This window comes from Harpia harpyja, chromosome 4, assembly GCF_026419915.1.
Source record: "Harpia harpyja isolate bHarHar1 chromosome 4, bHarHar1 primary haplotype, whole genome shotgun sequence".
In the NCBI taxonomy this organism is placed as follows: Eukaryota; Metazoa; Chordata; class Aves; order Accipitriformes; family Accipitridae; genus Harpia; species Harpia harpyja.
In genome coordinates, this window is record NC_068943.1 from 68,816,335 (window position 1) to 68,839,315 (window position 22,981).

The 22,981-nt window shown below is 40.2% G+C and overlaps 1 protein-coding gene across 7 annotated transcripts in view; it reads right to left on the reverse strand.

Annotated features, from left to right (window-relative positions):
* Window positions 1–8,353: 8,353 nt before the first annotated feature.
* ARID1B (AT-rich interaction domain 1B) overlaps window positions 8,354–22,981 on the reverse strand; it is a 336,644-nt gene continuing 322,016 nt past the window's right edge. For 5 of the 7 annotated variants that reach the window (XM_052784649.1, XM_052784650.1, XM_052784654.1 and 2 more), the window contains 6 exons: window positions 21,586–21,736; window positions 20,451–20,567; window positions 18,818–18,914; window positions 14,745–15,534; window positions 13,751–13,881; window positions 8,354–11,463 (listed from right to left, as the gene is read on the reverse strand). In XM_052784649.1, the coding sequence (XP_052640609.1) occupies window positions 9,751–11,463; window positions 13,751–13,881; window positions 14,745–15,534; window positions 18,818–18,914; window positions 20,451–20,567; window positions 21,586–21,736 (2,999 nt within the window). In that variant the 3' untranslated portion in view covers window positions 8,354–9,750. The remainder of the gene's footprint in view (window positions 11,464–13,750; window positions 13,882–14,744; window positions 15,535–18,817; window positions 18,915–20,450; window positions 20,568–21,585; window positions 21,737–22,981) is intronic. The other 2 variants (XM_052784652.1, XM_052784651.1) reach the window with 1 other exon arrangement.

A 22,981-nucleotide genomic window follows, 5' to 3' on the forward strand; every position in this document is an offset into this window, starting at 1 on the left:
AAGGGGGCATGGGTCATTATTTATTTGATTATTTTCAAAACAGCACTGAAATTGCAAAAAGATTGTTCAAAAAACGTGAAGATACAGTAATATCATGCATTTTTAACTTTGACTTATCTACAGCTGATAATGCTGATACTAATGCTAGTAAACACTGCTGCCTACAAACTCATTAGAAAATGAAAATTTATTAGATGATTGTTCTGCTTGCACTCTTCACAATTCACTATAGCAAAATCGTTGTTTGATCTTGAGTGTTGCATAATAAATGTTATCAGTTACTTTATCAGCCAAAGAATTTTGGAATGGAAGATATTTTTTCAACTTTTGATCCCATGAAGATGAAAGGGTGTGTCTATAATATATCACCACGCCACTGAAAGGGTCTTAAAATATTACATATTACCAGATACTTATAAACATGAGGTGAGGATTGCAATTTTTAATAGTTTAAGGATGATAAAGTGGTTCTTTCAGTGAATGACTACTACTCGTATTTCTTTCAATATCAGCTATAAGAATTTTTTTAAATTAAGACAAGCTGATCTTGTATGTGCTTAAGTTTGACATAGTATGTTAATTGCTGGGTTATCAAAGACTGATGACAAAAGCTTGGGTCATAAATAGAGCTCTCATATAAACACATCCTAGTGAAAGGGAAAAAAAAATGAATTCAAAGATATACATAGGCTTTTACACCCACCTCTCTGTTTTGAGTGCACCAAACAAAAATTACCTTAACTTGATTCTGTTCTCAGTGGGGGAAAAAATAAGATTGACTTTTCAGGAAAACACCGATACTAGTCAACTGATGACACTTTATTAATAAGGTGGATAAGGGTCGCATGATACTTGTGGACTGGGAAGCTCGGCGGTGGGTGCTGGCAGAACCTGGCGCTCCCCACCGGTACAGAGGAGACCCGCAGCTCGTGATGGCCGCTCCCGCCTCGACCTTGGCAGCGCAGGCAGTGCTTTCCCTATGTAAATAGACTTGGACAGATCGCAGAAACCTGCTAAATATTGATTGTGCTAGGGCTTTGAATTAAAGTGAATTTAAATAGTACGTGTAAAGAGTTTTATGAATTGATTTTAAATGACAAAGAACTATTGAAAAAGCATTAAACCTAAGTGCCATTTTAAACAAGAAATTTAAGCTTATGATAATTGAATTATGTGTTTGAGCGCAACTGAAATGTAGGCTTTGGGGAAAACGCACCCTGTGCTGCAGGAAGCAGGGGCTCCCTAAGCAGCAACCTCAAAGTGAAATGCTGTCCTGGGTGCAGAAGGGCTGCCTGTGGGATGGCGGCTCGCCTACACCAGCTTCCCCCCCCCAACCGGCTCGAGGCCGCTGCTGACGGGACGGCCGAGAAGGTTCTCGAAGGCGGGCTCCAACTGCCGCGGGGTGGGGCGGCCTGAGGGCAGCCCCTCGGAAAGGGCGGGAAGCGGCAGGTCAGTCAGAGCGGCGGGGCGGCCTCCTTGCAGAGCTGTGGCCCTCGCAGCGGGGCGGGTTCCGTGTGGAGGGAGGGAAACTTCAGGGACATGAAGAGTCTGGCGTGCCATGGGAGGAGGGAGACTGGCGCTCCGGGGACTCAACCTGGAGGAGCTATGGGTGTTTCTTTCCATGTACCCTTGTCATCTCCCACCGCATTGGCTACTAAATAATTAAAAATTGAAAGCTGGGAACGACTCTACCCCCAAACTCCACCGCCGCTTTCAGTCTCGAGGCAAAAAGAGTGCTGCTTATGGAGAGGAAATGTCAAACTCGTACAAATTAGGGGATTATGGGCTTCCTTCCATGCCTGCTCAGTGATGGCACTGCTGTCCGAAACCCCATGTGTGGCCTTTGGGTGCTGCAACACCTGTGTGACAGATCGATTGCCTGCTGGCTGCCCCCCTGCCCAAGACAGAAGGGAAATGAAAAGCCTTTCTTCTGTTCTTATAGTAGAAGGTATAGTTTCACAAATAGCAGGTCCAGACATTAAAAACCTAGCAAAACAGTGCAGATTAAACTGCCTATTAGAGGAATTTAATAGGAGTTGTGCAATCTCCTTAGATAATGATTTATCAGTATATTTTGTAGTACCCTTTCAGCATGAGTTTATCACTCTAGTGCCACGTCCTCTGCCTGTACCTGGGGCAAGAAGCTATGCTGCGCTTTGTGCTGTCAAGTTGAAGGTCCAATGCATGTTGGCGCTCTCTTACACTAGGTTTTGGGATGTCCTGGGACGTAGATCAAATCAACTGGCTCCCGGAGAGTTTGCAGCTAGCAACAAATCATTGTCGGTAGTGTAATGGGTGAATAACTGTGAGTGTACAGTCATAGCAGTTGTCAACATGTTCTGGGTGGAAAAACAAGCAAACTAAACATCTGAATACATTAAGTGCTTAACCCACTTTGCCTAGACTAGGTTAGAAAGAGTACCGCTAGCAGTAGTGCTGTCGTGTTTGCAGGGAGGTAATAACTTCTGGGAGGAATGGTAACCTCCTCAGGTAAGGCCACAGCCAGAAGAACGTACCTAGCTGCAGTTGAAGATAAAATAAGCCAATGAAATCGGCTTAATAGCCTCCTGTTAAAAATATGGTGTTTAATGGATATGACCTGTACATACATGTTATATATTGGTATATGTTCTTCCTTATGCCATACATAAGGAACAAAATATATCTCAGCTGATGGTCCACTACTCAGTGTTTTGGTTCTGTGAGTTGCCTTTCCTAGACAAGATACGTATGTTGTGGAAGGTTGGCATATGCTAGGCTGATAAATATGCATGAGCCACTTGAGCTACAGAATGAGCTGTGGCTGAGCTGATGTTATGGAGGCCATAATGTTATTTTCACAGGGTACACTGGTCATGCATCTAAGTGCTTTTAAACAGGCAGTTTTATTGATATCTAAAGAAAACTCTCTTTACTCAAAAGACCCTATATAATAGAAAAGCTGAGGAGGTTATAGCTGCTGACTGGAAAGGTTGGTTATTTATGCTTACCATAAGTAACGTGCCTATCTTTTGAAGAGGTGTGGAAATGCCAAATGTGTAACTCGAAGCCTTTTTCTCTTCTTTGCCTCTCCTTCACAAATCTCAGCCACCTCCACACTGTTAAGGCCAGGAGCCCATTGTAGTCACTTTTCCCTGCAGGATAAGAACCTTCAGGAGATGCTGCTGTCTTAAGAACTGGGAATAAAATCCAGCACAATGAAGAAATCCTTCTGTATACTAAAAGGTATCAATGATAGACAAAACCCAGGCTATTCAGTTATTTAAAAAATCAGGACTCTGTATTTGGTACTAATGCATAGGGGAAAGGAAGGAAGCAACACGAGAGGCCTAGGAAGTAAATATTAGGAAAGAAAAAAAAAGAACAAAAGAGAACAACAACTTCTCCTGCGCTATGTTATGAGATATGCCAGTGAAACATGCATGACTCTATAAAATGGATGGAAATACAGGGAAATACACTTTTTTAGGTGGGTAGAGAATATTGATAACCAATAACTTGTTGTTACAAGTCTGTCTTCCCTAACTGCATATAAAATGTTTAGTGCTAATTTTGCTGATGAAGCCTTGTGCTTAAATCTCAATATTCCTCTGTTGCTGTGTTTCATTCAGAGCTTCATCTTTCATATTAAAAAAGAAAAAAAAAGCATCTTCTATAAGGGGTCCATTGTAAGCTTTAGTGGTGGTGACACAACCAGTGGAACATTGTTTCTTTTCAAATTCTCTTAGAGAAAAAGAGATTTAATAGTTGACTTTGCAGTTTTTTTGTTATAATTTGACAGTAAAACATGTACTAGATTTAGTTATTTTTCTTTGTTCTTCTCAGTTGCAGATGTATGTGTAGAACTGATAAGCAAATTGCTACATGTAAAGTAGAATTGCATCATGGAGTACTGTAAGCTTTTTCTAGCATGGGTCTAACAGTTTTTCATGTTAGATAATCATATATCTTTCTCCTGGCATGGCAATATATAACCTTGCCTTTTAAAAATACTCCATAGTGGAGCAAAAGTCGGAATGTTTGTCCTTCAGGAGTCTCTTTGCAGACCTGGATAAACATTGCAGAGATGCCTGAGTCATTAGGGATTTGCTCTGCTAGCTAGACAATTCCACCCCATCACCCTTTCAATGTAAATAACTATCCTTAATTAATGGAAATGCAGTATATACTAAGTAATGACAGACCAAGTAAATTAACAAATGCAGGGTAAAATGTAGCTCTGTTGAAGGCATTGGATGAGGATCTTGCTCCTTCACCTCATTAGTTTTGGCCAGTTAAAAACAATGTGAAGTATAACCTACAGTTTTTTACACTGTACAACAGCATTGAAATGAAATACATTTTAGACTTTTGTGCTTCCAGTTACTTACTCTAACAAATCAAGCCATTTAGGCATGTAAACAGCTGGATTTGGTATGCAGTCCAGAGCAGGTGTCTCCTGTACCCACAGCTACTGACAGTCACAGCAAGGAAGGCCAGACTTTGAAAACCCATTTCTGACAGTGCACAAATAAACAACTGGGGGTGAAATTAACAATGAAGACAATATTAATCCTTCCCCATTCCTGCTGTCTTGGGACTTGAAAGGTAAATGTAATTAAGTAAAAATTGAATTTAACAGTCTGCATGTGGAGGCTCAACTTTTCCTTTGCCTTCCCTTCCCTTTCTCCCTCTACCTTCTAAAATCTCTTTTTAGTTCCTTTTTCTTTATACCAACCACCAATGAAATGCCAAATTCCCCTAGCTTGGTTTAATTATTCATTTCTTTGGAATGACTCAAATGTAAAAATAGAGCAATGCAGCAGGGACATAGGACACTTTTCTTTCAGCTCTGTCTTTGTGTTCGGCCTCCATTTCTCCAAATGGCCGTGTCTTTTCTCCCCTTCCTCCCTCAGTACTTTTCTCTATCCTTTCTTCAGACTCAATAATCCTTAAAAAAAAAAATCTTTGTGAGGGATGGAGGGAAAGGAATTGGGCACGGGAAGTGTAAGATTTCATAATGAGAAAACAGAAGGGGGGAGCCCCCAGAAATTTCAGTAATTATCCTGAGGAAAATTAAATTTGCAGGTGGTATGGGGCCGTGTTATAGATCTTCATAATTCCACTCTGCTACAAGAGTGGTACCTGTGTTTTCAGTTTACTGTTACTTTTGTTTCCATTTTTTCCTGTCTGTCTCCACCTGCAATTACTTGTTCATGACTCAGAAAATAAGCTTTTGCAGCACGGACCTCTTTGTGGTTTTGTGTGCGAGTGTGGTTTCCACACATTTGATATTACCAGGTCAATGGTGATAAAAATAGAAGTCATCATCCCACTCTGGAGAACACTCATCTCAAAATTTGAGACTGTGCTCCTATTTAAAACAGAAAAGACTGACTTCTGTGATAGCGATAGTGTTATTACAGTGTTTGGGCAATAGGTGTGTATTATTTCTTAGGTACACCAGTACTACTACTTGCGGAGTAAGGAACCTACACACAGCTTCTTGAAAGGGTGAACTAGCTGTGTGCCGCCTGAGCTCAGTTTCAAGTCAGCTTGGGCATCTGCATTACGGGTGCTTACAACGCTTCCTCTTGTACAGGGAGAAACAGAGGAGATGACAGTGATTTTTTTCTTTTCTACTAAATAACATTGAACAGCAGCTTCAGAATGAGAGTGAAGCACAATGATATGGGTTAAAACACTGGCTGAAATGAACCTAGCCCCTGCAATGGCTGGATCTTTTTTCAATGGAAGTGCTACATCAAGCTACACTTGATTCTTTATTACTAAGATGTGTTTTCATATTATTTGTAAAATTAGAGGTGTACCCTGCATTGTGCTGTAAATGTGTTGTATAGGAATCATTAATGTGGAAGACAAGCAGGTGCTTTTGCTACAATATTTCCCTAAGTAAATCTTTCTTCTGGATGTATCCAGGCCAAAAAGATAATGGTCTCACAGTAGTGATGTATAGCAGAGAGTTCACTGATTGTGGTGTAAAGCAGCAAAAGGAGATGGAAGAAATAGTGCAGAGGCTTTTAAGCATGTGGATGAATTTTTCTTCTGCATCCTTCGAGTAGCTGAAAATGCAGTGTTTCTGAGCAGGATGTTTTCATGTGTGTGCTGGTGTTTTTTTGGTTTGTGGTTGTGTGGTTTTTTTTTTTAAAGGATAGCGTAGGAGATTTTGTTAACAAGAAACAAAACCATTTCTTCCTGCCAAAGGGGCTAGGCATCTTTTAATTCCTGAAGTGATTCTAAAGGTTGGTAAGATTCAGGGACTCCATACAACTCATTGCTGCTCTTTCAATCTATAAGCAATTAGCTGCTTGGGCCTACCAAAGAAACAGGTAGGTTATCGATATATGTATTAGTTGAATACTTGTGTTAGGCAATAATCAAAAATACCGATTGGCTGCTTTCCCCTATATAACTCATTGCAGTTTTAGAATTTCAAATATTGCACCTCCTTGTTGGTACCAGTCTGAGCTTCACTACAGAGTATCTGTGATCACATCAGCACAAAAATGTGGAATTTTTTTTTTAAACTGAAAACCAAAATACCTCTTGTAGGAACAATACCAACAGCAACTCAAACTTGTTCAGGGTTAAGTCAGAACATGCTAAGTTCACAAGTCCCACGAGCAGGTCTTCTCCAAAGGCTTAAGAGAACACTGTTGGAGAGGTGAAATCATACGTAGACAACAGAGAGAATTGGAGTTCTTACGCTTCACTTTTCTTCTGATAAATGTGCTGTAGTACTAACCAGCAATTTAGATCATTTACTCCTACTGTAACAGCATAAAATCATGTTCAGGCAGAATCTGTATTATTAACCTTTCCCTTCCACTTTTCCAGTTCCCTAGCTAGTTCTTGGCCCAGCTGGAAAAGTGGCAGCAATGTTACATACATATGGACATTATGTGGCTGGCTGGCTAGCTGGGTTTTTCCGCTCCCCCCACCCTCCCCATGTTGTTTAACCAGGCTCGGAGCAGTCCTGAATAACATTAAAGTGCTGCCTCTGACAGCTCAGAGTGTTTTGCCACAGGTGTAGTTTCCCCCAGAGGACTCTGGGTCTGAACGGTGAGGAGAAAAGAGAACAGACATCCTTTCTTGTCACCAGAAAGGGGTGAGTATTGCTCAACAGAGGGTTTATTTAACAGCTTGCTTGTATCCATGGAGTAGTATCAAGCAGTAAAATGTTAGTAAGAAATAAGTTTAGCAGGGGATACTATTTCCACACTGCCCAGTATTAAGCTGTAAAAAATAATCTCTGAAATACGCCTCCTTCTGTGATGAAGAGTTACAAGTGGGTTATAATTCACCATGTATTTCTGAATGCAGCAATATGCAAGAGAAAGAAAGACAGACCACTGCAGCAGGGGATGTGGGAGTGGAGAGATTACAGAATAAGAAAAGCTAGGAGAAATTACTTTTCATGACACTAGGGAGTCACGTTTCAAACGTGGCTTATAATTCTATGTACTTTACCTGTCTCTGAAATTTTCTTACATGTATTAATGGTGTAGCAATCTATATGAACAAGATGGGCAGTATGCCAAAGGGGGTTGTAATTTTCAAGTACCTCTGTATTGTTACTGGAGAGGGGAGGAGGATATCCACTAACAGTGTAATTATGTGGCAATTCCAGGGAAATTGATTATTATTAGCTTTTTATGATCACACTAACAAAGTCAATGATCCAAGATGAAATAGCAAAAATTAGTGCTTGAACAATATTCAGCAACAAGATATCACCAGGTGAGAGTGCATGTATCTGAAACCAGATAATTCCTGAAACTGAAATGGCCATCTCCCACCAATTATAACGATGGATGTGCTCTATTAAAGCCTGATCCACTTTAATGGGGGACTCCCAGGATGAGAGGCCATGTAAGTATGGAATGACACATACAGTATCGAGAAGTGGGTGGGTGTTTATTCTAAATACCCACATCACTGGGGTATTTGCACCTTTAACCAACAGAGAGAATTACAGGTAGTCAGTACAGATCAATTTCTTCAAGTTGGTTATTGCTTTAACAAAATCTTTTGTCACTTCTAACATCCATCTTCAGTCCCCCAAACACAGCACGGAGACTGGATACCTGCATAGTCAGAACTATCATTTACCAGCCATGTCTTCCCCTTTGAGGCTCCGTGGTTTTATAAATAATAATGAAAAACACTTCTCTGTGATGTGAGGAACGCTTTTCTAAAAGGAGAGCAAGTTGCTGCAATACAATAGCGTAATATTTTTGAAGGTCATAATAATAAAGTAGGGGAAAGAGAATAATCATTATTGCTCTTTCTTGTAATTAGTTTGCTTTCCGATACCCCACACTGCAACTAGAACATTATTCAAGAACACCCATCACAGTGCTTAACAAGATTTAATGTACATTTATTCTTAACATGTGGAACATATAAAGATTTTATACTGAATAAATGAAATTCATTAAGCCAGAGGAAAAGGAGGAATTTACATCAAGTTTTTTCTTTTTTAACTACATTATCTTGAAATACAAATGCAGATTCTTGTCACTGAAAAATCTTTGAAGTTGTGTTTCTTCCTTTTTTTTTTTTTCCTGTATATATTTTTTTTGTCTGTAGACTGGTAACCATTTTCTTAAATCAATCCATACGTAACCATTTCCACACCTTGATTTATAAAGCAAATTGTGATCGGCTGCTCTCCCGAAATAGAGCATGACTTTATACATACAGAAACTTGTACATTACCCTCAGTTGTTGGTTTTCTGTGTTGGGTTTTCTCTTTTTTCTTTTTTTTTTATTATTTTTTGGAGATATGGCCCAAATGAAAGAAAAAATAATCCTACTATCACTTTGTAGATACCACATCATGAAAAAGAAACTAAAAACTTTGTACTAAAAAAAAAAAAAAAAATGAGGGTATGTTTAATGTACAACTTCTATATACATCACGGCCCTTAGGCAATAAAAAAATATTTTAAAAAATGATTAAAGGAATTGTGAAGAACTGTCACTGTGGAAGGTCAAAAAAACCAGATGTAGACAAGACAGTTCTGGTGAGGAAGCAATTGATGTTTATTATCAGGTTTTGTTTAAAAATCTTTTAACTAACTTGACTTTTTTGTTTTGTTTTGCTCCTAGCCTAATGTAACCATTTCTCCTGAGGAGAAACCAGTATCGTTTTGTATTTTGACTACTGACTGACACCCTCCTTGATCCCCTACACCTACATCACTAGAATCTTCTATTGCACAGAGCTTTGGGTGATGGTATACAAGTTTTTTTTTTTATTTTTTCCTTATTTGAAAAAATAAAACACACAGGAACTTGGTATGTTGGTTATTTTTCACCTTTTTGTTTCAAAGTGGTGAGATTTTTTTTCCGTCATACAATGGTTTGCCATAACATTTTTTTTAAAAAGTCACTAGTTCGCTTCCCAAAAAATATGCAATACAAACATGGAAAAGAACATTGAAAAGGATAATCTATGGAAAAAAAAAAAAAAGTGTGACCTTTGAATGTACTAGACAGCAACTTTGGTTAAAAAAAATAAAATAAAAAGATGTACTTATACACATAGACAGCAAATATTAATTTCATAACTGTTCAAATTAATAATTTCTTTAATTCCCAATTGGTAAATAGTGAATGGGGCAGAGGAGCAAAGATTCTTTTTTTTTTTTCCTTCTTCCTACGTTGGATAAACAAGAACAGAAAACAGCCAGTTATATGTGACCCTCTAATCTCCACTCACACATGCTTGGCTTCTCACTTATGTCATAACTGCCCAATCTGAAAAAGTACATCGCAGATGACAGATGCAACCAGAGAGTTCAGGACAGCAGATATTGAGATATCCAGCAAACGACCCTCGTGCAAAAGGAACTCTGAGCGGTTCTCGTCCACTCTAGCCATGGCCAGCAAGGCCTTGGCTGCCCTGCACATCATGTCTACGCTAGGTGGCTCCAGAGGTGGAGGCTGCATGTGCATGAGGTTATGCTGGCTCTGCTGGTACTGGGCCATAGTGACCCCATCCTCCAGGAAGCTTATCAAGTTTCCGATGCTTCCCTTCTGCACAGCTATTGCCCTTGCTGCTAATGTGTCCCCCTGGGCAAGGTTCGATAAGAGCGCCATGGACATTTCTCGGCAGACCGGGTTTTTGCGGTCCCCAACGTACCTAACTAAAGTAGCATAGAGTTTCTCCTGACGACTGAATGGGGGGGTGGCCAAGATAAGGTCCACATTATTGTCCTGGATACTGAGCTTACACAGGGTCTCCAGCACAAGTCTCTGAGGCGAAAGAACCGAATTGGGCCCCACGGTTGGAAAAGGATCCTGTGCCTCTGCAGACGGGCACACCATCCAGTGCAGCAAGCCATCCAAAATTGGCAAACAGATGCTTTCTGTGTAAGCAGACAAGTCTAGCTGCCCAGAAATGTTGGCTAATGTGACCAATGTATTATCCCTCAAGACCTCGAGGCAGTCCCACCACCACTCATCCTTGCTGCAGGCCACCCCTTTGTCCTCCTCTTCCTCTTTCTCGTAAGTCTGCGGTGCTCGCTTTCTTTCTGGATGCTCATGGTGAAGAAGGATCAACTTTCCCAGGATCAGCACCAAGCCTGGATGTTTGGACATTTCGGTGTCATTGCCAGGCACAAAAGACAAGCTACGGACGATATTTGACACACAGATGCAGCGTTTGGCCAAGGAGTCTTGCCAGTGAGTTATGGTGCATAGAGGAGTCTCATCTCGGCTCCTTGGCTCATCCTCTAGCAGTTTAATATTCCGGTGGCTTTTGGCTTGATGGATCCCAAAGGGAAATTTACTGCTTTCTGTTTGGGAACCAGAGTTTGAGTCTTCAGGCAATGCTCCTGGCCGAGCTGAGAGGACATCATCAATGGTTGCTGTGATACTTTTTTCTTGCTGTTCCTCAGATTCACCTTTCCCCTCAAGGTCCTTCTTTTTGCTTGGAGAGTTCAAGGGAGGAGGGGCTTTCCTGCGCGGAGGAATCTCCATCTTGCTTTCAAAGTGAGTCTGGATATGCTCAGTTGTGTCACCACCACCAAGCTGCCAGTGGAGAAGTCCACTATCAAATTCCTGAACGCGTCCAAGTTTGTCAGATCGGTCAACAACAAATAGATTATTTTTCTTTACAATCTTTATTGGCAGCTTGTCAAATTTACTGGCTTGTTTTGGCCTCTCACTTGGATCAGCAATGGCACCAGGAGTGGAAAAAACAATGCTCTTTTCTTCTCCTTCTACCTTTTCATCCTCCCCCTCCTCCTCTTCTTCATCAAAATAGTCAATACATTCGTCGTTCTCCTCTTTTCCAGTATCCTCTGCCAAGGACTGGCTATCATCTTTCTTGGCTGCTTTGTGATCAAGTGCTTTGTGGCCTGGATCTCCCACTTCATATTCCATAAGGATTCCAAAAATGTCAATCAGGCATTTTCTAAAATATTCTACTAAAAGCTCAAGAAATCCAGACAACTGAGGGGAGAAGAAAGAACATAAAAATCAGATAAATATTTTTGTCTGCATGGGATTTTATGAGGAACACTGAAGTATACATCTGTGAATATTTCCCTTCTCCTGCTGTGGACTTGTGGCTAGACCCTGCATGGCACAAATTAATCAAAGGAAATTCTTCTAGCGTCTGTCCAAACAGGATATAATGTCAAACTATCACAGCTCCATTTGCTTAAACTGTAACAGCTATGAGAAGTACAGAACTTTATTCATATGTCTCCTTTAAGCTACAGTAGACATCTAGCCTAGCTGTTCTATCCCCTTGGAAGTGTCTAGTATTCTTCGTTTTCTGTACAGAGTACTGAAGTTCCTAACTCAGTTTTTCTGATTTGTACTTTTATTAGATGCCTAAAGTTTACAATTCTTCCTCTCTTCCTTTGTCTCTCAGTCTCTAAACCCAACTGTCCTGCAGGAATCTGCAGTTCAGGGTCTAGGTACTGACATCCTAGATTAATACCCCATCTCTATTGAAATAGTTCCATTTTTGCCTGGCAATATTTAAAAATTGTTATTGGAGCCTGGTGCTATAAGTCACCCTTCAGAAACAGTTTTCATTTAGGTTTAATCCTCCTAATTAACTTGTAATCACTTTCTTATGGAAAGGCAGTAGTTGGACTTGGTATTAATTTGCCCTCAGTGGCTGTATTATTAAAAAGTCTTTGCTGTTATGATGTATTCAGCTTGATTGTCTCGCTTTTAATGTTTTTTTTTTTTATTGTGGGCTAATAGGTTTTCAGCAAAATGTATCCTTTTGTCCGTTCTGTATTCTCTTATGATTGCCAAACCCTCGAAGAATTAAGAACAAACTGATGCTTATGAACTGCAGGAATTATCAGTCATTATACGGAGTCCTGACTGCCATTGGAAATAGAGTCCAAAGCAAAAGTAACAAAAAAAATACATATTTTAAATAAGCCTGGTATTCAGTGCAACTTGCACAGGGTGCATTAATGCAATTTCTAATAGAATTCAGAGGAGATTCACCTCACTTAACTTCAAACACCCACAACAGTTACAAACCTAACCTAACTGTCTAGATTCCTTTTATAATCAATGGTCTTTTACAGGCCATTTCTAGGGTATGATTCATGTGACCTATTTTAGATCTCTACTTCAGGATGAGATGAATCATGCTATAGATATCACTAGATCTAAAGTTAGGTGGGATGAAATGTACCATTTGTGTCTGTATTTTAAAAAAAAGGTCATTATATTTAAAAAATGATGAGTTACACTATTAGTAACCAAGGAATGAATGGAGCAGAGAAACTGAATATTTAATTTGTACAAATTTTAGATGATGTGCATTATCAGCATGCCATTTATTACTACCACCTAACAGGCCAATAATTAGAACAGGGCTGAAAAATGCTGGGAGGTAGTGAGGCAAAAGCACACACTGTTAAATCCTGTGTTACTTGCATCCTGTAGACAGACAGTGCATTTTAGCCTTAAAATTGTCAACCTGCTATTTCTGTGCAAACTTCATTTATAGAATTGTCATAGAATCGTAGGATGGTTTGGGTTGGAAGGGACCTTAAAGATCGTCTAGTTCCAACCCCCCTGCCATGGGCAGGGACACCTTCCACTAGACCAGGTTGCTCAAAGCCCCATGCAGCCTGGCCTTGAACACTGCCAGGTATGGGGCGTCCGCAGCCTCCCTGGGCAACGTGTTCCAGTGCCTCACCACCCTCACAGTAAAGAACTTCCTCCTTACATTTAATGTAAAGCTACCCTCTAATTTATTTTATTTATTTAATTTTCTGGAAGAAGAAACCAAACAGAAAATAAGCAGTTAAAAAAAAATCCCACAACCTGGTATGGAACTACTGAATAAGACAAGCAGTCACCAGAATAGAGCCTCAAATCAATTTAGTATCGTTTAGCAAAGCCTTTTATGGAAACACGAGTTAAGCAAGACTACTAACATATTGCTGTTTTCTGGGATTGTCGTTGTACTATCATGAGTGTGAATTTACACATTAGTCTTCTGTCCATGCTAGAATTCTTATATTCCTACATGCTCCTTTCTACAAGAGATACCCGTCTCTCAGGCTTGTTATTTCCCCTATTTGACCTACAGCTATCTCTTGTTGCTCAATGTTACCAACTTAAAAAAGGGAAGTTTTGCAATATTAAAATTTATGTTAATTATAATCAATTTTAAAGGACTTCAGCATTTTTGTAGGTATCTTATTTCAGTATTCTTTCCTTGGAAAGTTGAGAAGTGTACTGCTTTCCCACCTACCTGAGAGAGGTTGAAAGTAGCAACAGTGCTGTCATCATACAGAAGAATATTAATAGTGTCTAGCGCCCAGGTACTTTCAGCCAAAAGACCAGATTTAAGAGACATCATCACTCTCCAGGCCTCAGGAGTTACTGGAGAAAGAAAGGAGGAGAAATAAAACAGTATTAGTGCATCCTTGGATACCATTAATGAGTTCTGAAAGATTAAACTCTGACATTCTGAGGATGCAGAATTGAAATGAAATAGTTACTGAAACACTGGTTAAGACCCTGCTTTCACCACTTAGTCCTGTTGAGTTTTTCTGTAACTGCTGCTCAGCCTTAATACTGGCGAATATCTTAACAGAGCCATTCTTCCTGATTTTGCTGAAACCAAAATAATCGTACGAACTTAGAGAATTTGACTAAACGAAATCATCAGTAAATAAAGGTAGAATACTCTGTCAGGAGTGTGGGAACTTGAAGTATGAGAACTTGAATGTATGAAATGTAACAGGAATTCAAGATAAGATGATGCTTGGGAAAGCATAGTGGGGAGAAACAAACATGACAAGTAATATGGAATGAATAAATGGGCCATTCAAGGGAGGCAGAGATTCTAACTACACAGCAGAACAGCATGAGTTTCCATGGAACAAGAACACAGAAAGCTTTTCTCAGCTAAATGTTGTATTGGTGATTTAACAGGCATTCTGAAGGACCTTTTAACACATATCATTTGGAAATCTGAGGCAAGCTTCATTTTTAATGCATTCCTGGAGACCTCAGGTCTCCATATAAAATACGGCTTTCATTTCATGTCAGATTGTCTGGGATGAGTTTTACCTATCATCCTCACTGATGCATATGTTATTACACTTTTATTGAAGACAATCCCATTATAGTTACCAAAGTTAACGCTTTGTCAAAACAGTCTTAACATGTAAAAGAAAATCAAACTCAAAGTCCCTTTCTCCCAACCTATTTCACTACTTGGCTTTTGTTTTGAGGCTTACCAATATCTTTTGAGGTAATCTTTCGTCTTGGTTTTAAGACTGGTTGGGATGCTTCTACAGAGCCTGGGGGGAAGGTAATTTCTCGCCTAATCGGTGGTGGTTGGGGTGGAGGTCCTGTGACCTGTGACACTGGAACTGTGGGTATAACCTTTTGCATCTTCATGGAGGGTAAGAAAGGAGACTTGCTTGGAGACATACGGTTTTCCAAAGAGCGCTGGAAGGATGCTGGACTTGGAGCTCTAGAGATGTGGTTTGGCATAGAGGGTGGTGTCTGGTAGGATGACTGAGGAGGTCTAGTGATAGGCTGCATGGAGGCTGAGGATGACATATAAGAAGGCTGACGTTGGTTGACATGAGAAGGCCACTGACTCTCATGGTTTATCCTCTGGTCAGGTACCATCATATCATCAGTGCGATTCATCCCTGGATACGGTGGGGCCTGTGCAGGGCCTCCTGGACCTTGCCTATTCTGGTAAGGATAAGGCATATCATTTCGTGTTGGCCACATGTTCTGCTGAGGACCTTCGCTGGAGGAGGATGACTGCATGGGGCCTCCAATCATCTGAGGAGGTATTCCATGCTGCTGCATTTGTCCTGGGCCCTGCATCCTCTCTCTGTTATACGGATATGGATACTGTCCCTGCATGGGCCTCCTGTCAGGCCCCGTGTAAGCGTTGCTGTACTGGTTATACATTTCCTGTTGCTGGTTGCCATACTGCATGTTATACATATCCCCTTCATGGCGTTTTGCTGGAGGCCCATACATGCCATCCATGTGTCTCTTGTAGTTCTGAAAAAAAATTTTGGAAAGAAGATGCGTCACTTTTACTCCATGCACAATACAAATATATTGGCTGAAAGCTCATTTAAGAAGCTGAAGGTGCTTAATTCTAGAGGGACCGTGCTGATTCCAGAGTCAGGCATGCAGTGCTGTGGTTAGGCTTGATCCAGTGCTTTCTTTTCAAGCCTCTGTTTTGCTGCACTTATAACTTAATACTAAAAGGAAGCTTACCCTTGGGCTACATTTTCTCATGCTTGTTCTCATTTTCTCCCTTTCACTTTCCTCTCCTATCTGTCAGATTAAATTCCACTGGTCATTTCAGACATGCATGAAAAGGCAACGGTCCTCACCAACTAAAATATTTTTGCTTCTTTTTTATGCTTACTCTACTAAGAAGAAAAATCTTAAAAAAATTCAAACCCACTCAGTCAATCTTTTCAAGAGACAAGCACTGAATAAACTCTTAAAATAACAAGATATGCTGCAAGCACACGTCTGAAACACTGAATCTTATGATAGGGCCTGGGCTACACACAGTAAATTTATTAGTAGGAGAACACATTCTGCTGCATTTGCTACTCTGTGTAATTCCCAGGAACATGGTCCTGTTTGGGCAACCATCCCTCTTCCCAAATCATCCTAAACACGTTTAATTTACTGTGAGATTATTACAGCAAATGGTCTCATGCAAACATTCTGTTCTAGTTTATGCAGGTTCTTACCCTGCTGATCAGTAATGAATTAAGCAATGTAACTAACAGCTGCCACCTATGTTTTTTTCCCCTCTTTGTTTCTCACCCTCTCAAGTGGGGAATGTTGTGTGAGGTAAGCTGTTTTACCTTGGGGGGAGCCAAGTTGTTTTTAAATCATACAAGCTTGTATGTATTTATGTTTAAGATGGCAGAACAAAAAAAGACATGTTGCAGTTTGAGGGGAAGGTGGTAAGGTTTGCAGCGGTCCTTAGTTCCTGTGGGAGTTTGTTCCACAGTTCAAACCACACTGAGAGCTCTGAAGCAAAAAATGTGAATTAAATGGGTGATTTTTGAATATATGATCTATGGCAAATTCAAAGTTACAGCTCCCCCGGAAACTGTAGCTCATTCACACTGCACAATGTATACTAATGTACTAGAGTTAAGATCAGATACAATTCTGTATATATTCAATACAGGTCAGTTAAAACAGCCCTGGGATTCATAAACTCATCTTCCAACTTTGGTGCACATAAAACCACAACTACTGTATTGCATGAAAGTGTTGTTTTTTTTTTTTTTTAAACTTGCTATAGAGCTGTCTGGCTATCTGAGAAATACCTATTTTCAGCCTTACATAAACTACTTGCTGTAGTAAATTCCATCCCTGGGGCCAATTTATACATTAAGAACTGACTTGGCAGTTGCCACACCTAAAAAGGTGGTATTTGTTTTGCCACAGTGACTCAGAGCACTTAAAGTAGGCACTTGGGATTGAAGCACATGGCTTTTTAAAAGCAGTTCAGTGCTCTTGTATATGTAGTGGCAGCATGCCTAATGGTACCCAATGCTGAGGACAGTGATGCACCTGAACTCCCCCTCTTGTGTAAAGGTTTGGCAGGAGACTGAGGCTGCACAATGTGTCTCTCTCCACCGGGGATGTGGAATTCTGAGACCTCACAGAAGACAAAAAGACACCAATACATGTCACCTGATGCATAATAGCTCTCAGGGTACGAGCATTTGTACAGGAATTGAAAGACCTGGCTCAAAGTTCTTCATTAGCCCCAGGAGTTCATGCTCCAAGCACCTCCTTCCCAGGTCATTCCCTAGCCTTCAGGTTGTAGATAAAGCTTCGAAAGGGCCATCTTTCACATTCTTCCTGTACCACTATAGAGTGAGATTTAGGAAATTGAAAATAAGCTAGTGGCAACCTAATATCTAGCTAAATGGAGAAGTAGAATCCTCTGGGAGGGAGAGGGAGAGGCTGAGGCCAGCCAGGATCCTTGCCCTTCATTCTTCACTGCTTTTTTGCATTAATGCATTTTGCATTCAAGAGTCATTGTACAAAGCACATAAACAGCACGAAGGACAGGGCCAAATGTATTTTTACAAATTCTAGCTGTCTCCTTGCTTAAATGAACGTGTAGTTAATATATTCCCTGCATACATTAGCATGGAATATCACAAACTGTTCTGTTACATATCTTTGCAATTTCCCCACTAAATCACCTAGACTGCTAGCATATGCTCATCATAAAGAACAACAAAATGGTTTTTTGATTATGCTATTTTAGAGATGTTATGAACCAAAGAGATAAGGAAGAAATTCTGAAATTGAAATTTATATACATTTTCAGTACAGTGCAACCTAAGATCTCCTCTTTTAAGTTCCCCCCCAGGGAATCTCTTAGTAAAACTATCCCAGACTGAAAAGGACTATCTGAAATTGGCTGAAAACTAGCCTACATTTTAATTTTTGTATTATAAGGAAATGCTTTCCATTTTGGAAGCTAACTTCAACTTTAATTATTTTATGACTAGAAATGAATTAATAACATGCAGGATGAAATTCTGATCCTGTTGAAGTCAGTGGATTTTTGCTATTGACTTGTAAGATGGGATTTTGCCCACAAGGTATTAATGATACACCTAACAAAAAAAAAAAATCTTTGTAATTAATATAATTTGTATTTTCAAAGTTATTACACAGTTAGGGAGACTGGAATGTACAAATGTTTAAGCTAATTTTTAACACTAATAATGTTCTCTCTTATGGATTTGTACCATATTATTACTAGAGGTAACATGTGGGGAATATGCCATCTGATTTATATTAAAGATAGGTATCTCAATATGACCCACCACAGCATTCTAAATAGTTCAGAGTGCTGCACGTTTTACTTTGTTCCAGTCTTCTGTTGGGTTCACTTGGCTGCGTGACATTAAGTTCAGGCCCTTCAGCCTGCCAGCCAAGCAGCTTTCCTATTTGTTTCTGGAATTGAGGCAGGACCACTTTACTAGCCTACGAATTATACTTTCCAAGTCTACTGGTTATTAACTTGGGACAATCACTTGGTATGCGTCTAAAGCCACAGAACATCTGTTAAAATTTACACTCTTCCAGTATAATGAACACGTTTTCCTATAGCTGCACATACACTGCTTATGCATATGGGCTGTGATTTTGACCAGAACTACAGTGCTCCTCTGTGCCAAAAGACACATATCGTATAAACAAATTTTTGAATGTATACAAAATTTTGGGGTGGCTTTTATTAAACAAATGTTATGAATATAGCTGTTTTCCCCTCTCCTACCTGCTGCTGTGGATACATTCCAGGTTGATGTCCTCCATATGGTGGCTGTCCTGAGGGAGGTCCTTGTCCTGGATACTGCTGCCCATATGGTTCATGCCTAAAATGAAGCATCCAAATAAACACTTAGAGCTACTAGAAGTTCCAAGTCACCAGGAAAAGCAAAGTACTCTGATGATCTTGCACCCTGAAGATATTTGCCATTTGGAAACAAGGTGAAGGTACAGTGTGGTATGGTCCTGAGCCTGATGTAGTAAGCTCTGCTGGAGCTGGCAGCGGAAGGAAGGAGATAAAGCAGAGAGAAGAAAGGAGGAGCAGTGAAGATGCAACAGAGAGATTTAGAGGTAGCAGTCAGGAATGGGAACAGGGTATGGTCAGCAAAGAGGTAAGAAAGGCAGCTGCAGCCGCTGGGAATCCATCTTAGGTGGAAAAGTATCTGATGTACAGCTCAAAGGTTGCAAGTCAAAATTCCTGTGTTTTAACAAGTCAGTCTCCAAGCACGCTACTTTCTGGATTATTTGAGAATATAGTCAATAGTTAACTGCCGATTTAAAGTGAAATAATGATTTTAGTCTGATGATAGTGATAGAAAGTGAGTACAAATTTCATTACAATATGTAACACTTAAATACATCATTAATGAGTAAAAACAGTACTCATAATTTTGCTAATGTTCATGTAATTTTTAATTAAAGCTACATAATGAAGCATACACATAAGAGGCAGAGCTGCATTGCACTTGGAAACTTACCTGTGGCCTTTAAGACCTCTGAGGAGCACTACAGTGCAACTGCAATATTTTTAGCACATCTGAATGACATTTAGGTTGCTGAAATGAAGTACTTGGAAAGCATTAAGATTGATAAATAACACTGTATTGCAGACCAATATGTCAGTAATTCCTCTCTGTACACTACCAGCGAGAACAAGTCTACAATTTGAATATAATTATGGAAGTAATATATCAGGGGGAGTCAGAGAAATGGAGGAACCTGACATGTTAAAAGAACTAATGGGACCTAATTTTTCCAAAAGCATAGAAAACTCACATTTTTTTGAGAGTTGACCCGAGTGAAAGCAATAGCTGCTCAGTATGTCCTAAAGTTATGACGTGGATGGAGAGAAATTACCTAATGCCAGTTAAAGGAACAATGTAACTGATGGGAGTTGTCCACAGTTGTCCAAGATGGTACGTGCAGTAAGATAAAACTGAGCAAAGGTACATGCATGTTATACATAAGGGAACACTTTCTAAATGTTCAATTTATTAACCACAGGATAACCACAAGCCAGGTGAAGTTGTAGAAGCTTTCAGAACTGCTGTCATTTAATGCTGCTCCAGAGAACTTGGGCTTATAAAATATGTTCTAGTTCAGTGTTGGCAGGGAGATACGCAAGGTAGGATTTTTACTCCTTTTCTAAGATCTCTGATTCTATGGCTACAAAACGTCAACTGATTCACCCAAGCCTCCACCCCCCAAGAAACTGAACCAACGGTAAAAGCCTAAGTAAGAACAGACAAAACAGAAGTAACACACCAAGAGGCCACATGTTCTGTCTATGTGCTCTCACAGAGGCTGCTAGCACTCATTAGCTGGTTATTGCAGATATTACAAACAGAGAAATCAGTGTTCACCTTTGCTGGCCAGGGTAACGATTAGGAGAGTACATGCTTGGGTCACTGTTTGAAGGCACCATGTTGCTTTGACCAGGTGGTGCCATACTGCCTTCAGGACCCAGCCCATGATCCGACCTAAAAAATGACAAAGGAAACCTCATTCTGTAAAAAGCACTTATTCTCCAAAATTGCCAACAAAATAAAACAAAACACACCCCTTAAAGAAAACATTCTCTGGACTTACCACCTTCCACCAGAACCCTTACTCTCACTGACTCCCCAGCAATGTGGTTGAACAACATGATCGTACTTGTGTTACTCTACACATCTACTACTTCAAATTACTGACTGAAAACTACTCTGCCGTTACACTTAAAAGACCCACACTGCACTACTTTGGCTACCATCAGGAAACAAAAAGTGAAGCTAAAGTACACAGCCTAGTGAAGGTAAGAGTAGGAATACACCCAGAGCTGCAAAACCTACCAGACTACTTACTTAATATAATCCAAACATTCCCAAACCATTCTGCTTGCTATACCAATGCTTAGACAGCAGTGATTTTACTGATTTTTTTTTTTCCCCCAAAGCCTTTCCTGGGATAAACAAAAGAGGACCAAATTTATTTTGTGTACTTCACTGAAAGACAAACTTAAGAGGGTCCCGACGGACACACTGCAAGAGTGGTGCCCCTACAGCTCAGACAACAGACTCCAGACTCTCCAAAGGCAATTCACTAACAGACCGCAAACCAGACATATTTAGGCTGTGCATTTTGTTTTCCATAAAAAGCCCACCAATAACTGTTAGGTGAAAACATGTCCAGAAGACTAACTAACTCAAGTGCTACTTTATGCCATCACAGCCCAGCCCAGCCCAGCCCAGCAGCCAGCTCAAGGCAGCTGTCAAACACACCCATGTGCTGATCTGCTGCAGCTTGAATGACTTCTAAGGTGTGACAATTCCTCCTTATTAATTTCTGTGAACAGCTATACTCAGTCATTACCAGTGGTTTGACTCCCAGTGATTTAGTAAGATGCTGTAGGAAACGTAGGCTGCTATGTTCTCTGCAAGGTGCAACAGGAAAATGAGAAGGGGAGAGACAGGATCATTTTCACTAACGGGCTTTACTTTTTCCTGAAGATTGACTCACCTCCTGTCATAGCCACTTCCATAAGAGAACTGCTGTCGCTGGCTCATGCTCATGTTGGACATTGCTCCAGATGGACTCTGGTTATACATGTCTTGTATTCCACTGTTAGGCATTTGTCCAGGGGTCATGAAAGGCTCATTGCTTCCAGGCACTGCAACAGTAAGGCAAATTGAACATATTATTCTGGGTGTTTGAAGATATCTTTCTATCAAATGATGTATTTTAAACTAATGTTCAGATCCCTAACACCGCCAAGGAGAATTAGCTGGTGTCTGACAAGCTCTCCAAGGTCTGATGAAAACACATGAAGCAGCACCACTACCAAGATGATGGTTATAATATTAAGGAGCTGCAAGTGAGGGCAGTAATCTCGTCCTATGGAACTGAGCTCATCAGGCAGCTTCTTCCCTGTGGTCTTCATAGCTGAAGACGAACTTGCTCTTGTTCTTTTCACTCCAAACAATGCTACATATGAATGCAAACATATATCTTGCAAAACAGATGAAAGCAAATCTAGTTTGGATTACAAAGCTGTCAGAATCAGGTTCTTCCTTTTCCCATAAAGCCCTCATACACGCATGTATACCATAATTTAGTTATGGAAAGGATACTGTATCCTGATTAACTTCTCGAGCAGGATGGGCATATCCTACAGGTCCAAGAAAAGGCACATTGACCACTATTACTGGATATAATTCCCCAAGCAAATAGAGGAAGAGACACTATCCTTTAGTCCCTTATAGTAGATACTGAACAGAGACACTTCTGTTTGTTTTGACAGGATAAATGTGAAATGTACGATAAAGTTCAATAAACCACTTCCTAATTTCAGATGGATATAAAACCTAAAGTGAATCTAAGGCAGAGAGGGTTTTTCCCTTCCTCCAGCTGTGTTATGCTAGTGTCCACAGTCCAGGCAAAAGGATTTAAAGGGAAAGTTTAAAAAACACATCAGATGATAGATTGACTATGTCTTTTAAAGCATCTCCCCACTTCATCACATATGTTTCTTCCCCTGATTTCTGGACCTTTTCTTCCCATTCTTCCCTTTAGCTCCCTTTCCACTTTCTTAATTTCATCTGCTCTTCTCTGTGCAGCCATTGTGTGCCCTGCTTGTGTTCTTTCCTCCCACTTTCCTATAGATGAGGCATGCAAGATTGATCCATTTTAGGCACATTTTACAATATCCACAAAACCACCTGTAGGTTAAGTGCACAAAAGGACAAGAGTCAGGTTTGACATTAATTTTAATTTTTGCTTTCTAAAACTAAATCAACTTTGAGTGTGTTTATCACGTTTTGTCAGGGGCTGTCCAAGTGAGAAAAACACCTAAGCTTTCCTACTCTGAAAAATGTGTAGACTGAGAGCATTAGGAGACCTCGTCAGTTCCGCACAG